This window comes from Dromaius novaehollandiae, chromosome 25 (genome assembly GCF_036370855.1).
Source record: "Dromaius novaehollandiae isolate bDroNov1 chromosome 25, bDroNov1.hap1, whole genome shotgun sequence".
NCBI classification, from domain to species: domain Eukaryota; kingdom Metazoa; phylum Chordata; class Aves; order Casuariiformes; family Dromaiidae; genus Dromaius; species Dromaius novaehollandiae.
This window is the reverse complement of record NC_088122.1, coordinates 2,571,005-2,583,827: the sequence shown is the minus strand read 5'-3', so window position 1 is coordinate 2,583,827 and position 12,823 is coordinate 2,571,005. Positions and strand designations below refer to the sequence as shown.

General features: G+C 46.9%; 2 protein-coding genes and 1 long non-coding RNA gene across 7 annotated transcripts in view; 1 reads left to right on the top strand and 2 right to left on the bottom strand.

The window, feature by feature from the left end:
* The first annotated feature begins 4,441 nt into the window (after nt 1-4,441).
* F2RL3 (F2R like thrombin or trypsin receptor 3) lies at nt 4,442-7,174 on the top strand. Its single transcript, XM_026105910.2, has 2 exons — nt 4,442-4,571; nt 5,327-7,174. The coding sequence occupies exons 1-2, from the start codon at nt 4,481-4,483 to the stop codon at nt 6,400-6,402; spliced, it is 1,167 nt and encodes a 388-aa protein (XP_025961695.2). The 5' UTR covers nt 4,442-4,480; the 3' UTR covers nt 6,403-7,174.
* LOC135323616 (uncharacterized) lies at nt 6,375-7,303 on the bottom strand. Its single transcript, XR_010385086.1, has 2 exons — nt 7,165-7,303; nt 6,375-6,824 (listed from the first exon to the last, which is right to left on the bottom strand). It is a non-coding gene; the product is annotated as an uncharacterized LOC135323616 (long non-coding RNA).
* A 163-nt stretch (nt 7,304-7,466) lies between these two features.
* CPAMD8 (C3 and PZP like alpha-2-macroglobulin domain containing 8) overlaps nt 7,467-12,823 on the bottom strand; it is a 59,765-nt gene continuing 54,408 nt past the window's right edge. For 4 of the 5 annotated variants that reach the window (XM_026105905.2, XM_064497371.1, XM_064497372.1 and 1 more), the window contains exons 42-43: nt 11,871-12,039; nt 7,467-11,565 (exon numbers count right to left, since the gene is read on the bottom strand). In XM_026105905.2, the coding sequence (XP_025961690.2) occupies nt 11,565; nt 11,871-12,039 (170 nt within the window). In that variant the 3' untranslated portion in view covers nt 7,467-11,564. The remainder of the gene's footprint in view (nt 11,566-11,870; nt 12,040-12,823) is intronic. The other variant, XM_064497373.1, reaches the window with a different exon arrangement.

Below are 12,823 nucleotides of genomic sequence, written 5' to 3'. Positions count from 1 at the left end.
AAGCAGTGCACAATAAGAGATCCCATGCAAGAAGTTTAGTGCCTGTGGCTCTGTACTAATGTGTGCAGCCAAGACCTCGCTTGGAGCAAAGGCCCATAATCAAACGAGCATGAAAGCCCATGAGGTGGCATAGTTGCTCCATGTGGAGATGATAGGTTTCAAAAGAAAACATTTTGTAGTGCCAGTAAAGCACATCTTGCTGCAGATTGGTTATTTCTAGCAGCACCTTTGCTATGAGAGGTGTGGTGTGAAAATACAGTCCAGGCCTGGCCCCCAAGTACTCACACGCTAAATACAGCAGACGTTCAAGAAAGTGACTGATTCCAGTTCCGAAATCTATAAGCACATCTGCTACAGGTTAAAACAATACAACTGCAACCATGAAAATAACCCTCCACCCGCATTTCCCTCAACCTCCCCAAATTCCTGGGTAATAACATGTTTAACTGTTCCCTGTGAGCTCTGCACAACAAACGAATGTGTAGTTTTTGCAAATTAAGCTGTAGTGATGTGACCCAGATCTGATAGGAGTTTCCTTTACATCATTCCCAACACTTCCGTTGCCATAACAAAAGGCAACTCTACTTTCTGTTCAGCGTATTATTTGCTCACGGGGAAACAAACCGTTGTTCTCCTAATAACAATCCTCTGATGCATAAATTGCATGGAATAATTTGATAAAAATGATGGTAGTGGTGTCTCAGAGGACGCAGTATGCTTTGCACAAAAGTCTCCTCTTGGAGATCTTGGACTGCTCTCAAAGAGAACGTCCCCCGGGCTCCAAGGGAGGCAATAGGCCCTGTGAAGGGACAGCCAGATCTGACATCACCCACGAGCAGTTGGAGATCTCAGCAAGTGGACAGATTTGGCAATGATAAAGAAGGACAGCTTAAAAATATCTTTCAAGTTTGCTGGATGGAACAAGAACTAATGGTTTTCTAAATTCAATTAAGAAATGCTGAAGGGAGTACCTGAATTCACTATTTCATATCTCAGGACTTTTTTTTGCGTGTTCTCATCTCACAATGACACACAGAGAAAGAGGAGGACTGTAAACTAATGAGACAATCTGGAAGTATGTGTGTGTAAATATGAGCTGAGATTTTCTTCATGCTTTAGCCATTCCTTCGGCGCAGAACTAAGTAGCTTTACCATAATGAAGCCAGAGATACCCTCTATCTTCCACTCATCAAAATTAAACTTTTAAGTAAGTAAGTCTAGCGATTCTAAATTATACCTGTGCTGAAGGATGAATCCAAGGTGACAGAATCACCCTAGCCTCAGTGCTGAGAAGGGATGAAGGTGTCTCTGTAACACAGGGCAGCCCCCACCCCACTGTCATTATCTTCCTGAGAAAAGGCCAAAAGAAGCTGTTCCAGAATATCTAGTGAATTAAATTTAAAATATTCCTGAATAATGGCTTCACGTGGGCTTTCTGTGCTCGGAAATGAAAGTGCAGGCAAAATAGTAATTCTGAAAAAACTTGTTTCCCATGAAGTATTATACCACTGCAAGGCTTACGAACAGTGAGGAGATGACCACAAGGGGTTCGGGATTTGGGAGGTGGGTGGGATGCCAGCGGAACGGGAGACCTTGGGACAAGCAGAAGGGGACAGAGGCAGAGCACTTCCCTGGCGTCTCAGCGTGACAGTAAGAGACGTGACCAAGTGTGTGTGGGGGGGTTGGTGTGACGGTGAAGCCAGGAAGAGCGGCCAAGGCATGAAATAATCCTGTATGCGCCAGAGCCTGCAATTCCTCTCTCGCAAGGCAAGGGCAAATCTGGGATGCGTGGAGGGGTCCTGCTTAAAAGCACCGTCATTTCTATTTATAGCAATGGTCAGTGGAAGCTTCCTGTGCCTTGCGGTTCTGCGAAGGCTCAGACAGCCGCGCACGCAGCGGCTGGGAAAGGCAGGGCCAGCCTTGCGTTCATGGAAAATGTGAGGTTGTGCTGACACTGGTGGAAATGCTCCGTGCTGCTGGCTGGGAGGCAGAGCCTCTGCCACCATGGCTGGCTGCCTCTCCCGTCTGCATTGCGAATGCGAGCTCAGCCTGGGCAGGTATTCGCTGCACCAAGATTTCTCTCTTGACGCCTGCTGACTTGCAGCTGAAGAAGTCCCCAGAGCCCCTGGAACGGAGCAGGAAGAGCAAGCTCTACGGCAAAGAGGCTATTTGCCTTCCAAAGGTCGATCTTCCAAGCATTAAAGATGTATGTTTGGGCAGGCCAGGTGGTGTTTGCACCCTGCTAACCTGTTTTCCAGCCTTACATCTTTTGGATTCTGAGCCACGGAATAAAAAAGTGCCTTCTCCCAGGAGGTGATCAATGAACAATGACGTGCTTTAAAACCAAATTGTTACCCCACAGGGCAGGGATCACACGACTTAAAGAGATGTTAACAAGCCATGACAAACCTCTGGCATCAGAATTTTCAAGCAAGCTGTTCTGCATCTAAAGCAGTCACTAAAGATCACACAGCATCTGAAAAATGAAGGCTACAGCAATGAGTAACCTCTCTCTGCTCCACTCCAGAGACCTGGCCATAGGAAGCAGGGCTGCAATTTGCACACTATCTGAACCTGATTATGTCTAATTTTTTGCATACAGAGCATGGAAAGGATCCTGGTTGAGGCATGGAAAATATGTGGCCACATGAGTCATTCTGTAATGGTTCATAAATCCTGAGAGAATCACAAAAAGCAAAACATCTAACATTGCATCTTCCCTGTCCCTGCCAGTGGAACTCCACCTCTCAACACGCTCGGCACAAGGATGTGGGAATACGGCAAAAGCAAAGGAAATAGGATCATTTTCTCCTTGGAATAGAGGAATCTCATCAAACAGCAGCCAGGCTCAGATTTGCAACCTTCACAGAAGAGGCCATTCATAAGCCGAGCAGAAAGAAACGAACTATTGCTCAGGTTGCCAAACCAAATTTACAGTTCCTACTGCCCGGACTCCAGCTTCTGTGTTTACTCCCTTGCAGAGCCAGGCAGGAGACTGGAGAGCAAAGGCCTAAAACCCAGCAACCTCTCATGCTATGACCTCCTGCCCCACTTGCCTGCCCACTCGATCGCTGGGAAGTGGTCGTGCCAGGGCGTGGACAGAGGTGCTGCAAGGGGATTGGGGACTTCCCCAGCAACGCTGTGCGAGGCATTGGCAGAGCATGGAAGGGATCTGCACTCTCAAAGAGCTCAAGAACGGGGGTTCAAGGAGCAAACGATGCTGAAGGTTCAGGTAACATCTGCTAGTCCAAAGGGTCCCTCTTACAACCCTACATGGGTCATCTCCACACAGCCAGCGGCAGCCTGCCATTGCTCCAAGGCGTCAGCAAGAAGGAGTCTCTACGCTCTCGGGGGTTTAGCGGGTGGAGACTGCACATCTCTGGACAGACACAGCTCTGCTCAGGACAAGAGCGGCCGAAATTCAGCATTATCTGCCCAGCAGCAGAGACATCCTGTGGGCCCTCAGGCCCCTTCCTGCTGGATGGAGCGGCTCTCCCTGTTCCTGGTAGTTTATCAGCAGAAGCACAGTGCCTCACTCAAACCCTGGGACCTTGCCACTTCATTTATTACATTTATTCATTTATTACATTTGTTCATTTATTACAGCACTCCAGGCAGGTGCTAGGGCTGGTTCTCTGCGGTGCAAATAGCTCAGACTTGGGGCTTTTAACTAACCTCTGCAGTGAGGTCAAGGAGGAAGATGCAGGAGCTCTGTCCCCTGTCTAACCAGGGAGCAGGAGGAGGAATAGAGGCTCCTCTAAGAGATCGCTGAAAGGCCCAGCCTAACCTGGGGGCTGCAAGGGGGAAGACTAAGAACCATTGACTGCCACAGCGCGAGGCCGCAGCAGCCCCGTGTAACCCTAATCGCAGGGAGCTGGAGAGGTCTGTCTGCATCTGAAGCTCTCCTTCATTTATGTTTCTGTGAGGGGATGATGTCTCGTCACATTGCCGGGAAACTTTTTGAAACAGGGCAGCAAGGAAAGATCCTGGATCTCACATGTGCCCATTTGGATCTCTCTTGGGTGGGGAGATGCTCAGTGCAGGAGATCAGAGGCATTGAGGGACAGTGGATTCAGTTTATGCTCTAAACCAAATTCAAGCCGCATCAAACCTGGCCACATTTGGCATTTCCAGAAATACTCTGGAGGCGGAAGGAGGCCCAAATGAGTCACTTAAACCCCGGGTTCTCTCTGACGTCCTGTGGATCTGGATGTGTATGCTCCTCCCTCCCCGGCCCTCAGCGGACACAGCAGCTAAGCGTCTGCTTAGACAAGGCAAACCCTGGGAATGTCGTGACAGCCCCCTGTGCCTCATCCTTCCCTCCATAGGATAAGCCTGGTGCTTCCACGAGTTAAGGACCGACAGACGGAAATGCGCAAGCAGGGTAAGTGACACTGCCACCCCCACGCAGCCCGGAGCACGGCCCTGCACTGCTGGTCCCAGCATTACTGGTCCCAGAGTTACTGATCCCCGCTGCAGCATGGAGACCCTCGGGAGCGGCCGGCTGTCACTCAGGCTTGTGCTTTGCTGTGCCTTTTGGGGACTCTGCTTGGCCTCTTCAGACTACGATGGTGAGTATGTGTCTTTGGGTGAAAAATTCTTTCTTCTTAGAGTACTGGATACTTGGTACGCTCATAAGGTCCCTGAAGACTCATTTTTGTGAAGTTATCATATGGATGCACGCTCTAATTGAGATGGGTGCAGACTCTAAGTGGAAGAGAAGATGACAGAAGATACTTACAGAAGAGAAGAGGAAGAAACTGGGGTGGGACAGGTTAGAGAAGGGGTAAACCGGGGAGCACTTGAAGCCAAAGCCTTTAGCTCAAAGTTAGGCTCCTGCAGCCACAGCTTTCCCCTGGGGGGGCTCCAGATTTTACAGCTCTTCTAAAAGCCGCCCGGAGAAGGTGCTCTCTGGTTCTCTAGGCTTGCTGATAATTGTACGACACAGAAATCATTTGTGAGTTGTGGGAAACCACACAAGAGAGGAACTGTGCAAGTTTGCATGGGTTTGCAGCAGGTACCAATCAGAGCAGGTGAGGCCTGAAAAAGAAAGTAAAAGTAGAGCAAGAAGCATCCACTTCTCTCAGAAGGGATCATTTGGTCAGGGCAGGCCAGTTCCTGACGGTTACTCCCGCACACTTGATTCTGTCAGTCAGTTTCTTCTGCCCATCGTACAGTTTGCAAAATATTCTCACTGCTAGGGACCCCAATATAAATGCAAAACCTTAGCATTTGGGGTAAGCGTTATGTATCCAGCCTGCTCTGCAAAGCGCCAGTACGTGGGTAACTGCACAAACAGCAAGTAACAGACTGTTTGCCCTGACAGATTACTCTCAAAACAGCACCAACGAGCAGGGAACAACATCAGACAGCACACCATGTCCCCGAGCCATTCCCGGGGAAAAGATGACAATAGGCAACACCACGTACCTGGTGATCCGCGAGGCTTCCCGCTCCCAGCTGAGAAGTGTGGTCACGGTGCAGCTCATCCCCTGCCTCTACACCCTGGTCTTCCTGGTGGGGCTGCCCTCCAACGGGCTGGCCCTCTGGGTGCTGGCCACCAGGGCCGAGAAGCTGACCTCCACCGTCTTTCTGATGAACCTGGCTGCGGCAGACCTGCTGCTCGTCCTGGTGCTGCCCTTCAAGATTTTCTACTATTTCCTGGGGAACAACTGGCCCTTTGGCGAAGGCCTGTGCCGGCTCACCACCGCTTTCTTCTATGGCAACATGTACTGCTCAGTGCTGCTGCTCACGTGTATCAGTGTGGACCGGTACCTGGCTGTGGTGCATCCTTTCTTCTCGCGCTCTTTCCGCACCCCTGCCTTTGCTGCCTGCATCTGTACTGTCATCTGGCTCTGTGCTGCCATCCTCACCCTGCCCCTGACGCTGCAGCAGCAGTCGTATCCCCTGTACAGGGCAGACATCACCCTGTGCCATGATGTTCTCCCCAGACACGAGGATGACGGGTATTACTTCTACTACTTCCTCTGCCTGATCATCTGTGCTTTCCTCGCTCCTCTGGTGGTGACGCTGTTCAGCTACTGTGCGGTACTGCGAGCCCTCCTGTGCAGCGGGAAGCGGTACTCCTACTCTGTGAAGCTCACTGCTCTCGTGCTGTTCACACTCGTGGCCTTCTATACACCCAGCAATATTCTCCTTCTTGTTCACTACTCCAGCTATTGCTCCAAGTTGCATGGCGACCTGTATATCAGCTACATGGTGAGCCTGGCCATCAGCACCTTTAACAGCTGTGCTGACCCCTTTGTCTACTACTATGTTTCTGAAGACTTCCGGGATAAGGTGAGGAGAAGATTCTTCAATCACAGCAAGCAAACCACCACATCCCTAAAAACATCCAAAGAAACACTCCCTCGAAAAAGTTCCAAAGATTTACTGGTGTGAAGCCTCCATCTCAGCTCCCCGCTCCCAAGGCACTCACAGAATATGCTGGGGTGAGCCAAAGACAACGCTGAGACTCCACAAATTCCATCCAGAGGAGAGAGCAAGGTTTTCCAGGAGACAAGTCCTTGTAAGGAAGACACAGGTTCTTCCATCTGCATGGCTAAGACTGAATTAACTCGGGCCATGGGCTTTCCTGGGAGGTATGGAGTCCAGAGAAGATGTGGCATGCTGAACACATACAGATCTGTTACTGGGACGCTGTATGCAACTTTTCATCTGCTCACACGCTGCCAGGGGCACTCTTTCCAATGTAGCTAGGTCTGGTTTTCCTAATGCATCTTACAACCTGGTTGCTATGTGTGTTCTATTTCTTTCTCTGCTATTGCCTTGCTTGCTGTCCTTGCACATACACTTCACCTGAGCTGAAAAAGAACAGATACTTGCAAAATCAAATTTCTAAACATTTCAAAAGTACAAGGAGATGCCTGTGTGAAATACACTCTCCTGAGCTAAAATATTCTGCCAGGAGTGCAGAACACTGGCTTCTCTAGCACTTACATTCTTGGCTTGACTAGTCATTAACACCATGGTAATGTCATGTCAGCCTATTGTTGGTAAGGAATGTAAAAGTCACGTTCATTCATTTCCATTTTTGCAGATTACCTTTAGCATCTATAATTACTCTGAAACAAAGACTATGTTAATGAAAAAAGGTTTTTATGTCTCTTGAAATATTAAAGAAGGAATATAGGAAACACTCACTCTGGAACTCCATGTTTCCTTTTGGCAACATCACACAGAATCAAGAACCTTCTCTGACGAAGCAGGTGACCAAGCTTGTTGCTTAGTCCGGGAACGCGTTGCAAGTTTCACGAATTACAGCCAACTCGTCCCTCAGACCAACTAGGGCACATCCTGCTGAGCAGCAAGGTAGAAAATGAGCAATAAACCTCCTTAGAATTGCTTAATTCTTTGGTTTTAGTGGTACAGGCATGACTTCTGTCCTCAGCATAACCTATAACAAGCTTAGAGCCTGCGATGTCAATGAAGAGAGGCAGACAGGATTGTTTTAAAATCAGTTTTTAATAAAATATTTATCAGAATCTAAAACAAATCCTTTTCTGGACTCAGACTTGCTAAGATTTGTGTGAACAAACCAAAAATTGTCACAGAACTGTTTGTGTGTACATGTATGTGTGGGGTGAAATGCTGGTGAAAACTAGAGCCTATCTCCTAAGGGTGCAGTACTGGAAATGTAGAGGCTGTGCCAGCTACTAAACGCAGGAAACCTGGTGTAGCCAAGCTGCAAGCCAGGGCTACTGTCATTCAGTCAGAAATACCAAGTATTAAAAAAGAAAAAAAAAATCCCACTGCACTGAGGTTTTCTAAACACATGATCACAATAATTAAATCCGGGTTATTGTGCATTAAATAGTGTCAGCAAAGCAAGTGCTGTTGTTTTAATGATGTTCTTTAAGCAGGTTGAACATTTTTCTGATACTTGTTTTCTACTGAGGATGATTAAGAAGGCGGGAGAGGGACAAGACCAAAACATGTGGACAAGAACGGACAAGGGAACTATTACTTTAAAATAAATATCATGGTAATGATTACTCCGCATAATGTACAGTTACAAATATAAATATTAATTTCATCAAAAGTATCGCAAGCAAAAATCACTGATAACTAGCACTGCTGCAGCTAGTCAGTAATGTAACTTGATGTAAAGTAGGAATCTGTGTCCTAAAAACTCACTGGCACTTTTCTCCTTTTACAATGAGGGACCATCAGAGAAAGGAAAGGAAAAGCATCTCTCTGACAGAGGAAGGCAAGTGGGTCCAAGCCAGAAACAATTCAAAGCCCAAAGGAGCAGCAGCTTGGCCATTCTTGGTGGCTCTCCACCACCAAATTGGTCTGCTCCTCGGTGGGGAAAAAAAACAAACAAAAAAAATCCCTTCTCTCCAAACTATGATGGGCTGATCTTCACAAAGTTAGAGCCTGAGTTTTCAGTGCTGAGAAGTCTTTGTGCTCTCAGAGACAGGTGTGTGACTCTGGTAATCCTCAGAGTCAGAACTGCACCAAAGCCTATGAATAACATCAAATTTGGTAAGACAGCGCTGTGTCCAGCAGCTTTCATGGACCTCGTCCTAAAGAGCTTCTGTAGCACATCCAGGACTTTAAAGAATGGAGGAAAAATGAGTACTGATTTTTTTCCTAGATAAAAGAGTTAATGACGATGGCAAGAAACAGGGAAAACAAATCAGGGGCAAGGAAAAGCTGTGCAGAGTGGAACCATCAGCTGGGGTGGACAAGCTCTGGAGGACAGAGACTTTTCTAAGGTGTTGTCCATGCACCAAAAGCCTCTCTGGTCCATTATTCCTGTGATGGGCAACCACAACTCCGTAGTTGTAGTTTTCTTTATTCAACTCCTTAAATAAGACGACTGCTTTTTAACTGCAGAAAGTAGTTGGTTTGGCATGGCAGAATTGGAGGGAGGCAGAGGCTGCCAACAGGTACCTAGGAACAGGGCAAGACTTATCCTTTGGCAGAAGAGCAAACAGGCCCTGAAAGTGCTACAGCTATGAAGAAACACCCGAGGTGATGTCAGGCTCCAGCACGTAGAAACTCTGGCACCTTACCTCACATGCAGTGTCCTGCTCTAACTGCCTTCATTTCAGGATGCTAAGCCTGCTTTGCCTCAGCCTTCTGGAGAATCCAAGTCTCTCTGCCAGTTCCTCTAGTGATAAAACAGAGGCAAGACTCCCCCACCCCAAACAGGTTAGCGCATGGACACACAGTGACCCTGAAGAACAAGGCTGTGATCGATGGCCTGGTACCACCAGAAGAAATTATTCAGCTGGCAGCAACAAGGAAGACGTTTGCATCTTGAACTAGTACATTACATGTAACAGAGCCCGAGGGAAATGAAGGAAGTAGGGATTAGTACTTGGCTGAAGCTCCCTACCTTCATCTCCTTGTCCCCAGTGGTGATGCTGTCTGACTGCCCAAGCATCTGAGAGGACCAAGCAATATAAAAATGACTTCAAGTATCTATCTAAAAACATTCAATGGATGAGACAGGGAAACTAAAGCCAGAAAGGGACCAAAGACAGGAGGCTGGAGAACCCAGAGCATAGATCCCATCTTCTGTGGGAAGCTAGTCACACAGATATTATCAGGGTGACTAAATGTCTCGTTCTCCCAGACTCTAAGCATTAAACAACTGAGGTTTGAACCAGCAAACAGCAGGGTTTGTATTGTGCAGCTTTGATATTTGGGGGAAGAAGAAGAAGAAGAAGAAAAAAACCCCTCTTGTTGCAGCTCACACTAGGTCTGTTATTTACCCCGGGGATAAATATTGACTCAGGCCTGCGTGTGTACACAATAGCCAGCATCTGCCAGGCCAGTTGCTTACACGGAGATGGAATTTAGTTTTAAGGCATTTATTTACCTGCCAGACAGGAATGCAGCCGCCAGTGCTTCCGCTGTGCTGTGGGGACACAGTGAGGACATGGTCTGTTCATGCACACTGAAGAGACGTGGCAAAAGCCTCTGCTGAGAAGCAGCGGGTACATATGGGCAGCAGCCACGTCGAGATTCTGTGAGGACAGCTCAGACCAGCCATGAAAGAAGGCTTGGAAACGCGCCAAAAAAGCAGTTCTGAAGTTTCTGGGAACTTCAAGACCCAGACCTTCATCATGTCAGCTACATTCTGCAAATATCTGGCCCCAGACAAAAAAGACTGGAAACTACATATGCCCAGCTTCTGGGATACCTCCTGTTTTGTCCCCATGTGGACATTTTTCTGGAATAAAATTGCTTTTATTCTGGAATGGAATGTCTATACTGGGATATAATTTTGTCAAGGTTCCTGTGTAAACAAGCCCTAAAAATGAATGGAGTTGGGCTTTTTCCTGTTTCCATTCACCAATAAACACTCTCAAAAGAAGTTTCAGCCCCACTCTGGGTGCTGGTAACAATGGAAGCGGGAAGATAAAACATTAACACTATTTTGCAACAGGCAATTGCATGTAACTCCTCCAAAGAGAACAATGCTGCTCCAGGCAAGAAGGGAAACCAAAAAACGTTGGCTCCCAAAATTTTGGAGACACAAAGCTTTTGTTTCTCATTTCACCACATCTCTTGGGGAAGGTCAGTCTAAGGGAGTCCAGCCTCTGTGACACCCAAGTGGTTTGCACTGGCCAGCAGACCCAGGGCCACATGGACTATGCATAGTTAATCATATCCAGAACAACCACTACATGGGGGCCCTGGTGGGAGCAGAATAAAAGCGATTGGTGAAATCAGGCAAGCACTTAAAAGGACTCTGCCTTGGGTCAGTTTTATTCTCATGCCAGGGTTACATGGAGGAAAGGGGGTTGCAGAGCTGAGAAGGCTGCATGCAGCACTTATCAGCACGTAGTGCAACATGAAGGGGGCTCACCTACCTGACCCTCCTCACTGGTATGGCTTGCAATCTCCCCAGCCAAAGCCTGCAGCCACATTGCGGGCCATCAAGCTTTCCAGCCCTGTCAGTCTGACAGTAGATTTCAGTTGTCTCGTGAAATGGACCTCCAAAGGACTTTGATGAACATGGAGGCATTAGGAAAATTTCTCTCTCGTGAGACAGTGCTGTGGGTGCAGTGGATTTGTGGGCTGGGGAAGATGATTAGCCTCTTGCTATGTTTTAATTAGCAAAACACTGATTTTTATTATTATAATAATTTGGGAGAAAACTCCTCAGCCATCTTTCCTCAAACAGCAGTTCAGCTAAGCACAGGGAGGGCCTGGACTTAGCTTCTAAATGGAGCTAGGAAATGGCATTTGTGGAATCTTGGTAATAGAGAAAACACTTTGAAGTGGCCTACAGGTTTGAATTCCAGCCCCTTTTTTTCTCACCTAGAGGGGGACAGCATATTGGTCTCCCGTCCTTGGAAGTACTCCTAAGACGATGCACGAAAGGCAGGAAAACTGACAGAAAAATAATGCTGAGTGTCCCCCTTAGAGCTCCAGTTCCCCCCCATGGGGCAGCAAAGCCTACAGTTCTGAGGGCATCAGGAAGTAGTCATCATTTGGTTTCTGTTCTGCAGCAGGTCGTCTGTAGGAACAAACTCATACAGGAGTTCATTCTGAGCCTCTTCTTTTTATTTAAATTATATATTTCTGTTGAAAAGAGAACATAATGAAGAAAAGTCACTTTTCCATTACATATCTTTGTGAAGCATCACTGGGGCTGGGCGGAGAAAAGCTTAAAGGGTCACTTTTTTATTCTACTAGGGAGAGACATATCCAGGCCATGAAGACCTACATGCCATCCCAGCAAGATCTTGTTCCTGCTAAGGAGGCTAGCAAGTCAGCTGTCAGAATGCCCCTTCTGGGGATTTGAATACATTTGATCCAACACATGAGTTAGTACACTATATTTTGACTCTCAAACCAGATTTATGATTCCCCGCTCTCTGGCTCACCATTCTACTGTGGTCACTACTTCCTGAATCTTGTCCGCTTCTTTCAATGTGCTTGCTGTTGTCAGTTCTGCCACAATCTCAAAAATGTCAGCTTCAGAGGCATAGGGGTCTGGGTCATATTCGTAGGAGTAATATGACAGATCTGACTGTAGTGGAGGGCCTTCCTCTGCTGGAAAGGAAACGACAGAGTCTCAGGTTGTGTTTTAGCCAACGAAACTACACTTCAGCAGCACGTATTGCATCACTGAGAGAAGGGGAATGACAGAAGAGGGAAGGAATGTTAATCAGGGGGCAAATGTACTTGGCCAAATGAGTGCACCACAGTAGTAAAGCAGGCAATGCATGTCAACAAAGCAGTCCATGCATGCTTAGATTCACATGCAAGCAGAAAAACTCCTGTAAATCAGAATTTTCAGTTTTTCTTTGAGATCTGAGCACTGGAAAAAAGTAAAAGGAATTGTAGAAGAAAAGGGTCATGTATTTGAGAAGTCTCAGAAGGTACTTTAAAGCATCTAATTTTAGGCATTAGATGAGGTGCTTAAGTTAGGAATCAGTTCACCCTGAGATCTGTATATAGTTAAATAAGGGTAAGGGATGTCTTTGGGAACACTAGACATAACAGATGAGTTAAACTGCACTCTGAAAATGCACCTCTCTTATTTGACTACTAGGTCCTAAGTTGAAAACCTCAGTTGAGAGATCAAACCATACAAAGATCTGTAATGTGTCTTTGATGCATCTCAGGGACAGGGAATTAGGGACTGTTTCACTAACCAACCCTTCTGATTCTCTATGTGGTTTTAGATTAACCTTTTTCCCTTCTTTTTGTCTATTGTCAATGTTGCTATGTCTATGCAGAGAGCAGATGCAGCCCTAATGAAATATTTTGAGACCACGTGCAGAGAAACTGGAGTTTTAAGCACTGTTTTATAAAAATCGGTTACAAAGCTAGA